A 20,248-nucleotide genomic window follows, 5' to 3' on the forward strand; every position below is an offset into this window, starting at 1 on the left:
TGTTCAACCACCACCAATGTGAAATATAACCATAATCATAAATTAGAATAAGTCTAATCAGTATGTCGTCAAGAGATACCCCCTACTCTTTATTCTTGAACCCAACTCCAAAAGTTTCATTCCCAATTCACATCATGATGCACGTCGCTAAGCGGAATCCATTTATTCATAAAGCTAGCTTTTATTAAGTTCCATCTCTCTGTAGCTCATGATATATCTGTGTATCATAAACCAAATAATAAATCCTCATATACATCAAAATCTCTGAAACAAACTAGAACATTAACAACAGATTCAAATATCAGTTGGAGAGAAGTTTCTAATGGAATGATTCTTTACGCAAACTTTGTATGTCATATACACCCACCCTCTCAACATTTTCATTCAATTCCAAACGGTTCCTGAACAATGGGAATTTCAAGGATCAACATCAGCTTGCTAAACAAGGAAATAATACAAATTAGATAAATCCAATCACAAATATAAATGAAACCGCCTTCCATCAAGCTCCTTAAACAAATAGCCAATCTGCATTCCTATTCGAACATCGAAACCACATCCCCCATAGGATATGAAGACTGCATATCAATTGCAATCAAGAAAATATAACCATGTATTCAATTTTAATCATAGCATAATGCAAATAAATCAAATACCAATCCAATCACCATGTTTATTGAAACCCTCTCCGATCTAGCTCTTCCAAACAACCATACATCAAATATCATGAATCACATACTGCATACCAACTCCTCAAATATTAAAACCAATTTAATGAAAACTAATATAATACCCCAATCATAAACAAGAATAGCTAAGCAAATTCAACAATGCATAAGCGAGAATAAGGAATAACCAACGAACCACAGAGCCGCTCATCCAAATACAACATATCCCAAGACCCTCCTAACAAAGCTGCATCAACAAAACAACACAAAAACAAACACTAATTACAACTATACAAACATATGATAGAGATGCATTTGATGTGCTAAAAAAGATTAACAATAGCAAACAATCTAATTGAGCACATAAGTTGGAACCCAAATTTTATGCATTTGATCACTTACGGAACATTGAAATCCACGTATCATAAACCAAAGAATTAAGCTTGATGTTATGCAACAGAACCTCAATAAAGGATAAAAAGATTCTTAAGTAAGTGAAGAGGATGGTCGCATGGAAAGGTATACCCAAGGCTTGCAACTCATATCCCCACATAAACTTTGTTAGGATTATAATAGTACCTGGAGAATGAAAAAATTCAACTTAACAATGATATAAATAGCATTACTAAAATGGCGGAAAAAAAATTTCCAAAGATAGATTTCAAAGATCAAATTATAAATGAAACACCCTGTCATGACGATCTTCAAACTTGCAATCAGCCACCTGTAAACCGAGTATCAAAAACTCAATCTAACCATCTAAGCATTAAACAATCAACAACCTGTGTATGAAATTGAAATAAGTAACCACGTATAAGATCTTAAATAAAACCAGAGACATATAAACTCAAGACATTAATAAAACCCCTTCTAACACAAACCGCAAGCACTAGATGTTCGAGATTCCCGATCAGCAAACAAAGACCTTGGTTGCAAGCCACGAGCTATTAAGACATCCATCCAGAGCCCTTGATTGTCGCCCACAAGCCCAAGGAATAGGAACTCCTCTATTGTACCACAAACCACCATAGCTTTTTAACATTCCCAACCAACCTATAGAAGAATTTGCGTTGTTCAAGAAAAAACAATCTCAAAATCTATTACAAAAAGTCCAATCAGACCGTCTTAGGATGTCAAGAATACCCCCTTTCTTCTTTATGAGTTTGATCTCGCTGCCCTTCATGATGTATCTGTGTATGATGGACCAAATAATCAATCCCGTCATCCATCAAAACCCCCGCAAAAAACCAAGGCATCAACAATGAATTCACATAATAATTGTAAGTGAATATCCTAATGTAATAATTCTTTACTCAGAAATTCTTTTGAGGTAAATTATATGCATCTTCTATTGTGTTATCATTTAATCTTTTATAATTAATTACCATTCAGCTTTTTCTTCTTTTTTCACTTTCTTTCATAACTATCATGGCTGCAGATCTATGAGGGCTATTAGATTTTCTTATTAAATTTAATTCAATTAATTCTTTAATAGACTGCCGGTTCAGTTAAATAGCTCTGAAGGATATGTGAGAAACAGAGGGGGCAGCACAGAGAGGGAGAGAAGGATATAAGGATTTCAGTAAAGAATTTTCACAAAGAGCTTCCTAAAAAGGGTTTTTTTTTTTTTTTTTTTTTTAACTTTAATCTAAGCTTGTATAAGACGCCATGCTCATACAATTCACATCCTCACACTGGGGATCAACCGGTGAAACACGCACAATATTTAGGCCCAGTTCTTTTGGAATGCTAACCCAGACAGTCATTTTTGATTAAGGGAATTCTTAGCCAGGAACTGCAAGTTTTCTAGTTCATGTGGGACGCCATGCCAACATGATTCATACCCTCACACAGGGGTTTTGCCCTGAGGGACTAAACGGCCACCTTGCCTCAACGTTCAGAGCATAAAGACCTATTCTTTTGGAATATTACTAAAGAGACAAGCAGTATGAATCTAAGGCTACATAGTTTGAATGGTAGAGTGTACCGATCTAGATCTAGAGCTTTAGACTACTCTCTGGTTATATATCAGTCTTCTACTCCTGATATAATGCAGAGTTCAAGTGTCGTAATCGCTCCCTAAGAAAGATCTTCGATCTTAACCTTCTATCAGTCATTACGGGTTAAATGATAGGAATTTACAAAAAAATAAAATAAAAGCTCTTGTCAAGACATTACATCTGATCCTTTTATCCTTCGCAAGGAACAAGGAACTACTCACACATATTTAAATTAGAATATGAACAATATAAATAAAGAAAGAAAAACAAGAAACTAGCTTAACCAAATCTAGCAGCTAGAATCAAGAAGCTCGACTGTAGGCTTTAGCCTGGTGCTAGAAGAAGAAGCTGATATGAATTTAAAAGAAAAGAAAACTTACAGGAATGATGATCTTCTTTTATTAATCTGGAGACTTTGTACAATAACTATTACAGATAGAAAGCTTCTAATTTTTCTTCGGGGAAGAGGCTCCCCTCCTTATGAAGAGTTTAGTTCTATTTATAAGAAAAATTACAAATAATATTACAAGATTTTTCAAATCCGGGAATCCGGATAAGGCTTCTAGATCTTCTGGTGAGATTTTTCTAAAGTTTGATCTTCTTTTTCAAACTTGGGGTCCCACCTTTTTGGACATTCCACAAGTGTCGGTCGAACACTTTGTTTTTCCAAAAAGGGTCTTAAAAAATCCTTCTTACTGTAGAGAATATATCTTCTTGCTGTAGGGAATATCTCTCATCTGCTGGACTGTAACTTATTTGTCTTTTGGTAAATCTTCTGTGGATGCATTGGAAGATTCTGGGTAGAAATTTTTTGAAAATATATTTTTAATTTTTGATTTTATATTTTCTGAGCTTGTTTTTGCCATAAGAATCTTCTCATATTCTTCTTTATTCTTAATCGATTCTTCCATCTTCTGAATCCTATAAAGGAGATTTTCATATGCTGGGGGAGTTGGAATACTTCATTAGGATTATCCACAGAAAATCAAGGTTTAACCAAATATAAACCACCTGCAACACATGATCAGATTTTAATAGCACAAAATAATTTGACTATAATTGGATTAATTAAAGTATTAAAGAAATTAGAAACAATAAGTACAGAAATAAATTTACTAGAGAATTAGATGATATAGGACAAAAACTAAGTAATTTAAAAATATCTACCACAGAAGATAATATAAAAATAATAAAAAAGACTTGTAATGGAAGTTTTATACCAGCAGAAAAAATTTTAGAAGAAGAAACTACGACAAAGTTATATAAATTAAAATGAATAGATTTAGACCATTCTTAGGAAGCAGTAGAACAATACAAGAACAAGATATCAGACCTCATAATACAACCGATGATAGTATGATGAGAAGAATACTAAGAGGAAGTGGAAGTAATAGTAATAATGAAGATATCAGACTAGAAGAAATAGTAAATGTTGAAACAGATATTACTCGATTTAGTATCTCGATTTAGTACACAACAAGCTCGTATGATAGATCCACGACAGTTATATGCACATAATAGATTTTTAAGAGATACTAGTTTATTCTCAGGTTATCAAGAAGTAACTTTATCAGTATCAAATGATGAAGTAGAAACCATTGATGTAATCAGTCAAAATTCAATAAGACAACTTTTGTTAGCAAACAAAAGATACTTTCATTTAGGATTATTTATAATAGGAATTAAAGGATTTGCCAGAAAGAAAGTAGGAACAAAAGTTCTAATCTGTATAATAAATTTTGAAGATGGGATAAATCCATCATTAATTTTAGCCATATTAGAAAATTCTAATAGTATTAAGAAAACTATAAAAAACCTAGAACAGATAGAAATAATTCAAGACAAAAATCCTTTACGACATTGGGAAAAGGATAAACCGATTATGAAATTAGAGATTATAAATCCAAATTTAAGAATAAATTCAGGAGTATCAAAATACCATCCTATAGATTCAGAACAATTCAAACTCCATATTAAAGAATTAATTGAATTAAATTTAATAAGAAAATCTAATAGCCCTCATAGATCTGCAGCCATGATAGTTATGAAAGAAAGTGAAAAAAGAAGAGGAAAAAGCTGAATGGTAATTAATTAAATGATAACACAATAGAAGATGCATATAATTTACCTCAAAAGAATTTCCTTATTCAGTTTATACAAAAAGCCAAAATATTTTCAAAATTTGATTTAAAATCAGGATTCCATCAGATAGCCATAGAAGAAGAATCCAAACCATGGACAGCTTTTACAATAACAGAAGGACATTATGAATGGAATGTAATGCCTTTCGGATTAAAAAATGCACCTGCAGTTTTCCAAAGAAGAATGGATGATATTTTCTTACCTTACAGAGAATTTTGTATTGTTTATATAGATGATATATTAGTCTTTTCTAAAACAGAACTTGAACATATAGCACACCTTCATCAAATATTTTCAGAATTTTACAAACATGGATTAGTAGTCTCTAAGAAAAAGATGGAAATAGGAAAAGAAGAAATTAAGTTTTTAGGACTAGAAATAGGACTAGAAAATCAGGCAAGAGATTTCATTCCTAATTTAGGAAAAATAATAGGACCTTTATATTCTAAAACAAATCGTAAAGGTGAAAAGAAGTTGAATTTACAAGATAAAATATTAATAGAGAAAATAAAAAATATTGTACAAACTATTCCCCCATTAAGATATCCATATGAATCAGAATATAAAATTATTGAAACAGATGGATCAATAGAAGGATGGGGAGCAGTCTTAAAAACACGACCTACAGAATACAGTAATAAAAATGAAGAACAAATTTGTAGATATGCCTCAGGAATACATAAAAGAAAAAATCTAAGTCCAATTGATTGTGAAATAGAAGCAGTAATAGCAGGATTACAAGCTTTTGATTTCTTTATAATACTAAGAAGCTTTACTTTAAGAACAGACTGTGAAGCTATAGTTAAATTTTATAAAACTCTTAATGAAAAAAGAATAAGTACAAGAAGATGGTTAATCTTCAGAGAATTAATTCTAGGAAAATGATACTAAATTAAAACCGAACACATAAAAGGTGATAATAATTATATAGCAGATTATTTATCTCGAGAATGTTTACCTAAGATACTAACTTAATTTTGATAACTTTCAGAAGTCAAAAAGATCTGAACCAGAAAGGAGTTCCTCTCCTGATTTTGAAAAATCAAAAGAAGATTTTGAACAGCTTCAAAGTATATCATCAATATATAAAAAATATAAAAAGCAGATGGATAAAGGCAAGAAGCCTTGGTCACCACCTGTGACACCAGAAAGGAGTCCCTCTCCTGATACAACAAGAAAGACAGCAGAAATGCTGCAACAAGCCTTTGGCAATATTGGAATCAAAGGAAGATTTAAAGAAGCCCCAGATAATGGGATCCAGTATGGAAGAAGTTATTTGAAGCCGATAGATGAACCCTTCGGGTTCAGAAGTATGTACAAAGTTGGTACCGAAGAACAGATTATTCTTGATAATCTGTGGGTATCTTATAACAAGATCTTGAAAGATCCATATAATAAGCAAAGAAGAGAGCATTTTATGACCAGCATTAATTGCTGCAGTTATCAATTTGCTAAGACAAAAGAAGCTCGGAAAGAAAATTATCCATATTATGTTCTGATTGAAGGACAATCCTGGAGTATATGACAGATGGACAGAAGTTTTACAACAACTCAAAAATTATCCCAAACACCCATGGTTCAAGGGATTTCATAAATTAGAAGAAGCACTGGATTATGCTCGTCGTAATCTAGGACCTAATTTCTTTATAACACCAGCCCTTAGATTTCCAGTATCTAAGGTCAGGGATTCAACAAGTTTCAAAGAAGCATTGATCAAATGTGAACAATGCGATACTACAAGTTCAAGAATTGCAGAGATACAAAAGAATGAATCTCAGCTTAAATCAGAATTACAGGCTGTTAAAGAATCTGAACAGAAATATTATCATCAATTGGCCTCAAAGATAAAAGAAGATAAATTAAAAGAAGCTCTGAGACTTCTCCAGCATTCAAGATTCGATACAACAAGTATTCCAACTCCCCCAGCATATGAAAATCTCCTTGATAGGATTCAGAAGATGGAAGAATCGATTAAGAAGAAAGAAGAATATGAGAAGATTCTTATGGCAAAAACAAGCTCAGAAAATATAAAATCAAAAATTGAAAATATATTTTCAAAAAATTTCTACCCAGAATCTTCCAGTGCATCCACAGAAGATTTACCAAAAGACAAATAAGTTACAGTCCAGCAGATGAGAGATATTCCCTATAGCAAGAAGGATTTTTTAAGACCCTTATTGGAAAAACAAAGTGTTCGGCCGACACTTGTGGAATGTCCAAAAAGGTGGGGCCCCAAGTTTGAAAAAGAAGATCAAACTTTAGAAAAATCTAACCAGAAGATCTAGAAGCCTTATCCGGATTTCCGGATTTGAAAAATCTTGTAATATTGTTTGTAATTTTTCTTATAAATAGAACTAAGCTCTTCATAAGGAGGGGAGCCTCTTCCCCGAAGAAAAATTAAAAGCTTTCTGTCTGTAATAGTTATTGTACAAAGTCTCCAGATTAATAAAAGAAGCTCATCATTCCTGTAAGTTTTCTTTTCTTTTAAATTCATATCAGCTTCTTCTTCTAGCATCAGGCTAAAGCCTACAGTCGAGCCTCTTGATTCTGGCTGCTAGATTTGGTTAAGCTGGTTTCTTGTTTTTCTTTCTTTATTTATATTGTTCATATTCTAATTTAAATATGTGTGAGTAGTTCCTTGTTCCTTGTTCCTTGCGAAGGATAAAAGGATCAGATGTAAGGTCTTGACAAGAGCTTTTATTTTATTTTTTTGTAAATTCCTATCATTTAACCCGTAATGACTGATAGAAGGTTAAGATCGAAGATCTTTCTTAGGGAGCGATTACGACACTTGAACTCTGCATTATATCAGGAGTAGAAGACTGATATATAACCAGAGAGTAGTCTAAAGCTCTAGATCTAGATCGGTACACTCTACCATTCAGACTATGTAGCCTTAGATTCATACTGCTTGTCTCTTTAGTAATATTCCAAAAGAATAGGTCTTTATGCTCTTGACGTTGAGGCAAGGTGGCCGTTTAGTCCCTGAGGGCAAAACCCCTGTGTGAGGGTATGAATCATGTTGGCATGGCGTCCCACATGAACTAGAAGACTTGCAGTTCCTGGCTAAGAATTCCCTTAATCAAAAATGACTGTCTGGGTTAGCATTCCAAAAGAACTGGGCCTAAATATTATGCGTGTTTCACCGGTTGATCTCCCTCTCTGTGCTGCCCCCTCTGTTTCTCACATATCCTTCAGAGCTATTTAACTGAACCGGCAATCTCCAGCCCCAAAAAAACCCCCTTTGGTATCAGAGCAGTGTTATTTTATAAAAAAAAATTTCAGTTTATTATATGTTTTCAGTATACCTTAATTATTTCAGTTTTATAGAATATCTTACCAGTGAATACAATAGAATTTATCATTATGATTATTATAAAATTGAATATTTAGATATAAATTCTTTATCTGTTATTGTTGAAGCTTATTATAAAGATTATTGTGAATCTATATTAGAATCTTCAGAAGAATTAAAGAATCTTCCATAAGAAGTTAAAAAAATTATTCTACAAAAAACCTATTTAACTCCAGAAGAATTATTTGAAAAATATAACAATCATATTATAGGATATAATTATTGGAAGAATTCTCATAGAAATTATTATCCTTTATTAGCTTTACCAAGAAGTTTTACTGAATGGACAGAATAGATTATTTACAATCAGAAATTTTTAAAATAAGAACAGAAGTAAATAAAATACAACAAAATTTAAATTATATTAATAGAAGCATTACTTTATTATTAAAACAAACTCAGCAAGATACTGAATCAGATAAAATGGTTAAATTAGAATTATTAAGATTATCTACAAAGATAGAACAAAAATTTTTAGAAATAACTAATCAGTTTGATATAAGAATCAAAAATATAGAAGATCTATTAAAATTTTATAACACATAGAATTTCAGAAATTTTATTAGCCGAACAAAGAAGAATAAAACATTTAAAGTTTCTAATGATAAATTTAGAACCAGAATTAACAGAATTAAAAAGTTTATTAGAAGATTATTCATTAGGATTATCCACAGAAAATCAAGGTTTAACCAAATATAAACCACCTGCAACACATGATCAGATTTTAATAGCACAAAATAATTTGATCATAATTGGATTAATTAAAGTATTAAAGAAATTAGAACCAATAAGTACAGAAAATAAATTTACTAGAGAATTAGATGATATAGGACAAAAACTAAGTAATTTAAAAATATCTACGACAGAAGATAATATAAAAATAATAAAAAAGACTTGTAATGGAAGTTTTATACCAGCAGAAAAAATTTTAGGAGAAGAAACTACGACAAAGTTATATAAATTAAAACGAATAGATTTAGACCATTCTAAGGAAGCAGTTGAACAATACAAGAACAAGATACCAAACCTCATAATACAACCGATGATAGTATGATGAGAATAATACTAAGAGGAAGTGGAAGTAATAGTAATAATGAAGATATCAGACTAGAAAAAATAGTAAATGTTGAATCAGATATTACTCAATTTAGTACACAACAAGCTCGTATGATAGATCCACGACAGTTATATGCACATAATAGATTTTTAAGAGATACTAGTTTATTCTCAGGTTATCAAGAAGTAACTTTATCAGTATCAAATGATGAAGTAGAAACCATTGATGTAATCAGTCAAAATTCAATAAGACAACTTTTGTTAGCAAACAAAAGATACTTTCATTTAGGATTATTTATAATAGGAATTAAAGGATTTACCAGAAAGAAAGTAGGAACAAAAGTACTAATCTGTATAATAGATGAAAGATGGGATCTTAAAACCCAATTAAGACAAGCTTTAATAGCCATGACAGAAGTAGATTTATCAAACAATAAATCATTATATTATGTAGCACCAGATTTCCAATTAAAAATTAAAGAATTACCGAAGTATATAAAAATAAAAGTCATAACAAAAGTATATGATTCGTTCAAAGGAGATAATTTAATGCTGTGTATAGGACTGATAGGAAAAATAACAAATAATTCTACAACAAATTATAAGGTATCTATAGAAGAAGTTATTGAAGGAATAGGATCAAAAGGCAGTAAATTATTAAAACCGCCAGAAATTGACCCAACAATATTAGCAGACCAAGAATGAAATCTAAGCAGAATAACAGAGGATACTGAATCAAATACAGTTTATGTACCCAGAGATAGTTTAATATATCAAGATAGTAATAATAATTATAGATTAAGATTCTTAGATTATGAAACAAAACCAGGAGTCGAAAGTAGTACAACAGATACTATAGATAACGAAGAAAGAGAAAGATTGATAAAAGAATTAGAAAATCATGATACTACAGCAGCATTAATTGAAGACAGGATAATAACACAAGAAGAAATAAAAATATTAAAACAATATGATAAATATGGCTTAATAGGAACATTATTATATAAAAGAAAACTTGGTGTTGAACTTACCAAGGAAGATAAAATAAGAGTAGAAAACTTGGCAATAGAGTCAGGGATTATAACAGAGGAAGAAGAGTTAATTGATAGAGGTGATAGATTTATTATAAGAAAATTTATAGAAGATGAAAACACTACTGATGAAATCAAGTGAAATAAGTGAAATAAATCCTAGATTATTATCTTTTCATCAGTCTTTGGAACTTCTGATCTATCTAAGCAATTCTTACATCTTTCTTCAAAACATCTTTCACACTGATATCTTAGTGTTATCCATGGATATCCTAGACATTTCTTACATGCTCTATCATGTGATCCTGATCCATTTTTCCATCGATGATTATCCTCTATACATGTCTCTGTTAATACACATATATTTTCTTCTAAATATTGTTACATAACACTTGGTATTTCTTCATCATCCTTATCCTCAAGATTTGGATTATATATTTCTATAGATACAATGTTGTTTAATAGATGTTGAAGATGATTTAACCCACCCTTTTCACCCTTTCATTCAATTCCAAACAATTCCTAATGAATTGAAAACTCAAAGACTAAAGGTCTACTTAAACAACACTAAACCAGGAAAAAAAATAAAGCAGATAAAAAAATCCAGTCAAAAAGATGAATAAAACCCCCTTTCATCAATCTCTTTAAGCAAGCAACAATATATCTGTATTCCCATCCGAGCATTGAAACCTCCACCCTCAAAGACATGCTTCATATCCTCTATATGCTGCGTATCAGTTTCAGGAAAGAAAATATTAACCATGTATCAAAATTATCAAAGCATACATATTCAAATCAGATATCAATCAAATCATTATGTTTGATGAAACCCTCTCTGATCTCTTACAAACAACCATCCATATTTTGAATAACATCCTGCAAACCAATATTAATCAAAACTAATATCAGCTGCCGTCGTGAACTCAAACAACTAAGCAAAATGAACAAAGTACAAGACGAATAACACAAGTGATGGGGAATAACCAAAGGACCATAGAACCGCTCAACTCAAAACCACATATCCCAAGCCCCTCATAAAGTCCTCCCACTTACGCTGCAACAACACAGCAAAAAGCTTACAAAGGAAACTAATGCCATTGTGCCAAGTTATAAAGCAATCTGAAAACTAATTTCCAATATCATAAAAAAAAAAAGAGATCAATAAATAAAATAAAGATTTAAGCCCCTTGGCATGACGATCCAACCCATACGCCCACGACACAAGAACAATACTTTATTGTACAATAAAACACCAACGGATATATGGGATTCCCTACGAAACCTGGAAAGGAATTTGCATTGTTCAACCACCACTAATGTGAGGTATAACCATAATCACAAATTAGAATAAGTCCAATCAGTATGTTAAGAGAAACCCCACCCCCCACTCTTTATTCTTGAACACAACTCAACAAGTTTCATTCACAATACACATGATAATGCATGCCGCTAGGAGGAACCCATTTATTCATAAAGCTAGCTTTTTGAATTCCATCTCTGTAATTCATGATGTATCTGTGTATCATAAACCAAATAATCAAGCCCCTTATACATCAAAACCTCTAAAACAAACTAAGACATTAACAATGGATTCACATATCAGTTGGAGAGAAGTTCCTAATGGAATGATTCTTTACCCAAATGCAAAATGGAATAATTCTTTAACTAGACGATGCGATTCATTTACACACACTGTTAGCTTTTTCATTCAACTCCAAACGTTTCCTGAAGAATGGAAATTTCAAGGATCAACGTCGACATGCTAAACAGTAAATAAAATAAGGTAGAAAAATCCAATCAAAAATATAAATGAAACCGTCTTCCATCAAGTCATTAAACAAACCAATTTACATTCCTATCTGAGCATCGAAACCATATCCCACACAGCCATGCTTTATATTATTTGAACACTACGTATCAATTTCAATAAAAAAAATATTAACCATGCAGACAATTTTAATCATAGCATAGTGCAAATAAATCAAATACCAATCCAATCACTGCGTTTATTGAAACCCACTCTGATCTAGCACTTCATAAACAACCATTCATCAAATATCGTGAATCACATCCTGCATACCAACTCCCAAAAGATCGAAACCAATATTAATGAAAACTAGTATAATGCCCACATCATAAATACAAACAGCTAAGCAAAATCAACAAAACATAAGCAAGAATAAGGAATAACCCAAGGACCTCAGAGCCGCTCATCCTAATACAACATATCCCAAGACCCTCCGATAGCTCTTCTAACTATGTTGCGTCAACAAAACAACAGAAAAACAAAAAAAAAAACAAAAAAAAAAAAAAAAACAAAACAAAAAACAAAAGCAAAACAAAAAAAAAAATATATATATATATATATATCTTGAAAATTGGAGCCACTGTAACCAACTATAGAGCAAGAAATTACCATATTCAGAATAAACGGGTATTTATTACACCAATTACAACTATCCAAACATACGATAGAGATGTGTTTGATGTGCTCAAAGAGATTAACAATAGCAAGCAATCTAATTGATAAAAAGATAAAAAGATCCTAAGATAAGTGAATAGGATGGTCGCACAGAAAAATATACCCGAGGCTTGCAACTCATATCCCCACAAACTCTATTAGGATTATAATAATACCTGGAGAATGAAAAAAAATCGACGACTTAACCATGATTTCAATAGCATTAGTAAAATGGCAGAAAAATTTTCCAAAAACAGATTTCAAAAATCAAATTATAAATGAAACACCCTGCCATGACGATCTTTAAACTTGCAATCAGCCACCCATTTTGTTAACAGAGTATCAGAAACTCAACCTAACCATCCAAGTATTAAACAATCAAAACCCTACGTATAAAATTGAAATAAGTAACCATATAGAAGATCTTAAATAAAACTAGAAACGAATAAAATCAAGACATTAATAAAACCCCTTCTAACACAAACCGCTAGCACTAGATGTTCGAGATTCCCATTCAACAACCAAAGACCTTGGTTGCAGGCCACGAGCTACCAAGACATCTATCCAGAGCCCTTGCTTGTCGCCCGTGAGCCAAAGGAACAGGAACTCCTTTATTGTACAACAAACCCTTGGCAATAGCTTTTCATGATTCCCAACCAAACCTGAAGAAAAATTTACGTTGTTAAAAAAAAAACAATCTCAAAATTTATTAGAATAAGTCCAATCAAACATTTTAGGATGCCAGGACCCCCTTTCTTCATAAACTAGTTTTGAGTTCGATCTCGCTGCCCTTCATGATGTATCTATGTATGATAGACCCAATAATCAACCCCCTCATCCATCAAAACCCCCATAAAAATCAAGGCATTAACAATGGAATCAAATAATAATTGTAAGGGAATATCATTCTTTACCCAGACTTTGCAGCTCATACAAACCCACCCTTTAACAATTTCATTCAATTCCAAACGATTCCTGAAGATTGGAAATTCAAGGATTAAAAAATCTACTTAAACACCACTAAACCAGAAAACAAGAAAAAACAAATAAAAAAATCATGTGAAAATATAAATGAAACCCCCTTTCATCAATCTCTTCTAACAAGCAACAATAAATCTACATTCTCATCCGAGCATTGAAACCGCCACCCCCAAAGACATGTTTCATATCCTTTGTACGCTGCATATCAGTTTCAGGAAATAAAATATTAACCATGTAGCATTATTATCAAAGCATACATCATCAAATCAGATATCAATCAAATCATTCAGTTTATTGAAACCCCTTCTGATCTCTTACAAACGACCATCCATCAAATATCTTGAATCACATCCTGCAACCCAACTCCAACAGAGTAAAACCAATATTAATCAAAACTAATATCAGCTGCCATCATGAACTCAAACAACTAAGCAAAATCAACAAAGTACAAGCGATGAGGAATAACACAAGTGGCAGGGAATAACCAAGGGACCATAGAACCGCTCGACTCAGAACCACGTCCTAAGCCCCTCATAAAGTCCTCCCACTTACGCTGCAACAACACACAACAAAAAACTTACAAAGGAAGCTAATGCCATTGTGCCAAGTTATAAAGCAATCTGAAAACTAATTTCTAATATTTAAAAAAAAAAAGAAATCAATAAATCAAATAAAGATTTAACCCCCTGGCATGACAATCCAACCCGTAACCCACGTCACAGGAACAATCCTTTATTATACAAGAAAACACCAACAGAAATTCGGGATTCCCTACCACACCTGGAAAGAAATTTGCATTGTTCAGCACCACTAATGTGAAGTATAACCATAATCATAAATTCGAATAAGTCTAATCAGTATGTCGTCAAGAGGTACCCCCTACTCTTTATTCTTGAACCCAACTCCACAAGTTTCATTCCCAATGCACATCATGATGCATGTCACTAAGAGGAACCCATACATTCATAAAGCTAGCTTTTTGAGCTCCATCTCTGCAGTTCATGATGTATCTGTGTATCACAAACCAAATAATAAAGCCTCATACCCATCAAAACATTTGAAACAAACTAGGACATTAACGGATTCACATATCAGTTGGAGAGAAGTTTCTAATGGAATGATTCTTTACCCAAACTTTGTATGTCATATACACCCACCCTCTTAAAATTTTCATTCAATTCCAAACGGTTCCTGAAGAATGGGAATTTCAAGGATCAACATCAGCTTGCTAAACCAAGAAATAATACAAATTAGATAAATCCAATCAAAAATATAAATGAAACCGCCTTCCATCAAGCTCCTTAAACAAATAGTCAATCTGCATTCCTATTTGAACATCGAAACCACATCCCCCATAGCCATACTTCATATCCTTTGAATACTGCGTATCAATTGCAATCAAGAAAATATTAACCATGTATTCAATTTTAATCATAGCATAATGCAAATAAATCAAATACCAATCCAATCACTATGTTTATTGAAACCCTCTCTGATCCAACTCTTCCAAACAACCATCCATCAAATATCGTGAATCACATACTGCATACCGACTCCTCAAATATTAAAACCAATTTAATGAATACTAATATAATACTCCCATCATAAACACGAATAGCTAAGCAAATTCAACAATGCATAAGCGAGAATAAGGAATAACCAACAAACCACAGAGCCGCTCATCCCAATACAACATATCCCAAGACCCTCCTAACGAAGCTGCATCAACAAAACACAAAAACAAACCAAAAAAAAAAAAACATTACGTATGTGTATCATAAACCAAATAATCAAGCCTCATATCCATCAAAACTTTTGAAACAAACCAAGAAATTAAGAACGGATTCACCTATCAGTTGAGAGAAGTTCCTAATGGAATGATTCTTTACCCAAACGCAAAATGGAATAATTCTTTACCCAGACGTTGCGTCTCATTTACACTCACCCTCTTAACATTTTCATTCAATTCCAAACCATTCCTAAAGAATAGAAATTTCACGGATCAACGTCGGCATGCTAAACCAAGAAATAAAATAAGATAGATAAATACAATTAAAAATATAAATAAAACCGCCTTCCATCAAGCTCTTTAAACAAAGCCAATTTACATTCCTATTCAAGCATCAAAACTACGTCCCCGCAGCCATGTTTCATATCCTTTTAGTACTGTGTATCAATTTCAATGAAGAAAATATTAACCATGCATACAATTTTAATCATAGCATGGTGCAATTAAATCAAATATCAATCCAATCACTATGTTCATTGAAACACCCCCTGATCTAGCTCTTCCAAACAACCATCCATCAAATATCGTGAATCACACCCTGCATACCAACTCCCAAAAGATCGAAACCAATATTAATGAAAACTAACATAATGCTCCCATCATAAATATGAACAGCTAAGCAAAATCAACAAAGCATAAGCGAGAATAAGGAATAACTCAAGGACCACAGAATCGCTTTTCCCAATACAACATATCCCAAGACCCTCCTATAGCTCTCCCAACCACGCTGCATCAACAAAACACAAAAACAAAAACAAAAAAAAGAAAAAAAAAACAAAACAAAACAAAAACCTTATCGTGAAAATTGGAGCCACTATGCCCAGTTATAGAGCAAGAAGTTACGAATCAGAATAAGCGGGCATTTAATTATTTATTACACACCAATTACAACTATACAAACATAGGATAGAGATGCGTTAGATGTGCTAAAAAAGATTAACAGCACCAAACAATCTAATTGAGCACATAAACTGGAACCCAATTTTTATGCATTTGATAACTTACGGAACATTGAAATCCACATATCATAAACCACAGGATTAAGCTTGATGTTATGCAACAAAACCTCAATAAAAGATAAAAAGATCCTGAAATAGGTGAAGAGGATGGTCGCATGGAAAGGTATACCCAAGGCTTGCAACTCATAGCCTCACAAACTTTACTAGGATTATGCTAGTTAAATAGCATTAATAAAATAGGGGGAAAATTTTTTAAAAACAGATTTCAAAGATCAAATTATAAATGGAACACTCATCAAGCTTGCAATCAGCCACCCATTTTGTAAACCAAGTATCCGAAACGCAACCTAAGCAGCTAAGAATTAAACAATCAAAACCCTGCGTATGAAATTGAAATAAGTAACCATGTATAAGATCTTAAACCAGAGAAATAAAATCAAGGCATTAAAAAACCCCTTCTAACACAAACCACTAGCATTAGATGTTCAAGATTCCCGTTTAGCTACCAAAGACATTTGGTTGCAGACCACCAGCTACTAAGACATCCATCCAAAGCCCTTATTGTCACCCGCATGCCCAAAGAACAGGAACACTCCTTTATTGTACAACAAACCACCAACTATAGCTTTTCAAGATTCCCAGCCAAACCTGAAAAAGAATTTGCGTTGTTCAAGAAAAAACAATCTCAAATTTTATTAGAATAAGTCCAATCAATCATTGTTTTAGGATGTCAAGAAGACCACCTTTATAAACTAGTTTATGAGTTCGATCTCGCTGCCCTTCACGATGTATCTATTTATGATAGACCAAATAATCAATCCCCTCATCCATCAAATCCCCAGTAAAAAACCAAGGCATTAACAATGGATTCACATAATAATTGTAAGGAAACATCCTAAAGTAATGATTCTTTACCCAGACTCTGCAGCTCATACAAAACCATCCTTTAACCCTTTCATTCAATTCCAAATGGTTCCTGAAGAATTGGAAATTCAAGGATTAAAAGTCTACTTAAACACCACTAAACCAAGAAATAATAAAAAGAACATAAAAAATTCCAATCGAAAATATAAATGAAACACCCTTTCACCAATCTCTTTAAACAAGCAACAATCATTCTTCATTCCCATCCGAGCATTAAAACAATAAAACCACTCAACCCAAAACCACATATCTTAAACCTCTCGTAAAGTCCTCCCACCGACACTGCAACAACACAACAAAAAGCTTACAAAGGGAACTAATGCCATTGTGCCAAGTTATAAAGCAATCTGAAAACTAATTTCAAAGATCATCAAAAAAGAGACCAATAAATCAAATAAATATTTAAACCCGTTGGCATGACGTTCCAACCCGTAAGCCCACTGCACAGGAACAATACTTTATTGTACAATAAACCCCAACAGATATTCGGGATTTCCCTACCAAACCTGGAAAGAAATTTGCATAACCATAATCATATATTAAAAGAAGTCCAATTAGTATGTCGTCAAGAGGAACCCCCTACTCATTGTTGAACCTAACTCCATGAGTTTAATTCCCAATGCACATGATGATGCATGTCGCTATGAGGAACCCATTTAATCATAAAGCTAGCTTCTTGAGTTCAATCGCTCTGCAGTTCATGATGTATGTCTCATAAACCAAATAATCAAGCCACATATCCATCAAAACCTCTAAAACAAACTAGGACATTAACAACGGATTCACGTATCAGTTGGAGAATTCTTAATGGAATTCTTCTTTACCCATACTTTCTCATATACACCTACCCTCTTTTAACATTTTCGTTCAATTCCAAACGGTTCCTGAAGAATGGGAATTTCAAAGATCGTCTGCTTGCTAAGCCAGAAAATAAAATAAGGCAGACAAATCCAATCAAAAATATAAATGAAACCGCCTTCCATCAAGCTCTTTAAACAAACAGCCAATCTGCATTCCTATCCGAGCATCAAAACCACATCCCACAGCCATTCTTCATATCCTTTGAATACTGCGTATCAATTTCAATCAAGAAAATATTAACCATGTATAAAATTTTAATTAAAGCATAGCGTAAATAAATCAAATACCAAACCAATCACTATGTTTATTGAAACCCCCTCTGATATAACTCTTCCAAACAACCATCCATCAAATATCGTGAATCACATCCTGCATATCAAATCCTAAAAGATCAAAACCAATATTAATGAAAATTAATATAATGCTCCCATCATAAACTCGAACAGCTAAGCAAAATCAACAAAACATAAGCAAGAATAAAGAATAACCAAGGGACCACAGAGCCGCTCATCCCAATACAACATATCCCAAGACCCTCCGATTGCTCTCCCAACCATGTTGCATCAACAAAACACAAGCAAAAAAAAAAAAAAATAATGGTGAAAACTGGAGCCACTATGCCTAGTTATAGAGCAAGAATCTACTAGTTCAGAATAAGCGGCTATTTATTAAACACCAATTGCAACTATCCAAACACATTATAGAGATGCATTTGGTGTGCTAAATAAGATAACAATAGAAAACAATCTAATTGAGCACATAAGTTGGAACCCAATTTTTATGCATTTGATTGATCACTACGAAACATTGAAATCCACGTGAATCATAAACTAAAGAATTAAGCTTGATGTTATGCAACAAACTTCAATAAAAGATAAAAAGATCCTGAGATAAGCGAAGAGGATGGTCGCATGGAAAGGTATACCCAAGGCTTGCAACTCATATCCCCACATAAACTTTTTTAGTATTATAATAGTACCTAGAGAATGAAAAAATTCAACGACGTAATAATAATTTAAATAGCATTAATAAAATGGCGGAAAAAATTTTCCAAAATCAAATTCAAAAGATCAAATTATAAATGAAACACCCTACCATGATTATCTTCAAACTTGCTATCAGCAACCCATTTTGTAAACAGAGTATCAAAAACTCAACCTAACCAGCTAAGTATTAAACAATCAAAACCCTGCATATGAAACTAAAATAAGTAACCATGTATAAGATATTAAATAAAACCATAGACAAATAAAACCAAGAAATTAATAAAACCCTTCTAAAACAAACCGCTAGCACTAGACGTTCGAGATTCTCGTTCAGCAACCAAAGACCTTGGTTGCATGCCACAAGCTACCAAGACATCCATCCAAAGCCCTTGATTGTCGCCTACGAGCCCAAGGAACAGGAACACTCCTTTATTGTACAATGAACCACCAACTATAGCGTTTCAAGATTCCCAACCAAACCTGAAGAAGAATTTGCGTTGTTCAAGAAAAAACAATCTCAAATTTTATTAGAATAAGTCCAATAAGACAGTTCTAGGATGTCAAGAGGACCCCCTTTCTTCATAAACTAATTTATGAGTTCAATCACGCTACCCTTCACAACGAATCTGTATGATAGACCAAATAATCAATCCCCTCATCCATCAAAACCCCCGTAAAAAATCAAGGCATTAACAATGGATTCAACTAATAATTGTAAAGGAATGTCCAAATGTAATGATTCTTTACCAAAACTTTGCATCTCATACAAGCCCAACCTTCCTTTTATTCAATTCCAAACGGTTCCTAAAGAATTGGAAATTCAAAAATGTACTTAAACATCACTAAACCTGGAAATAAAATAAAGCAAGTAAAAAATTCCAGTCGAAAATATAAATGAAACCCCCGTTCACCAATATCTTTAAACAAGCAACAATAAATCAGCATTCCCATCTGAGCACTGAAACCTCCGCCCCCAAAGACATGCTTCATATCCTTTGTACACTGAGTATCAGTTTCAGGAAAGAAAATATTAAC

At 32.7% G+C, this 20,248-nt stretch overlaps 1 protein-coding gene across 38 annotated transcripts in view; it reads right to left on the bottom strand.

The window, feature by feature from the left end:
* LOC122076931 overlaps positions 1 to 20,248 on the bottom strand; it is a 40,774-nt gene that overhangs the window by 14,479 nt on the left and 6,047 nt on the right. For 5 of the 38 annotated variants that reach the window (XM_042642595.1, XM_042642593.1, XM_042642590.1 and 2 more), the window contains 2 exons: positions 1,071 to 1,247; positions 865 to 915 (listed from right to left, as the gene is read on the bottom strand). The exons of 10 other annotated variants lie outside the window; for them this stretch is intronic. In XM_042642595.1, the coding sequence (XP_042498529.1) occupies positions 865 to 915; positions 1,071 to 1,221 (202 nt within the window). In that variant the 5' untranslated portion in view covers positions 1,222 to 1,247. Of the gene's footprint in view, positions 1 to 79; positions 739 to 864; positions 1,248 to 1,356; positions 2,957 to 13,967; positions 17,091 to 17,185; positions 17,235 to 17,357; positions 17,419 to 17,532; positions 18,597 to 19,322; positions 20,243 to 20,248 lie in introns of those variants that run through there. 23 more of the 38 variants (XR_006139647.1, XR_006139627.1, XR_006139624.1 and 20 more) reach the window with 20 other exon arrangements.

The sequence above is a fragment of the Macadamia integrifolia genome, chromosome 4, assembly GCF_013358625.1.
Source record: "Macadamia integrifolia cultivar HAES 741 chromosome 4, SCU_Mint_v3, whole genome shotgun sequence".
NCBI classification, from domain to species: Eukaryota; Viridiplantae; Streptophyta; class Magnoliopsida; order Proteales; family Proteaceae; genus Macadamia; species Macadamia integrifolia.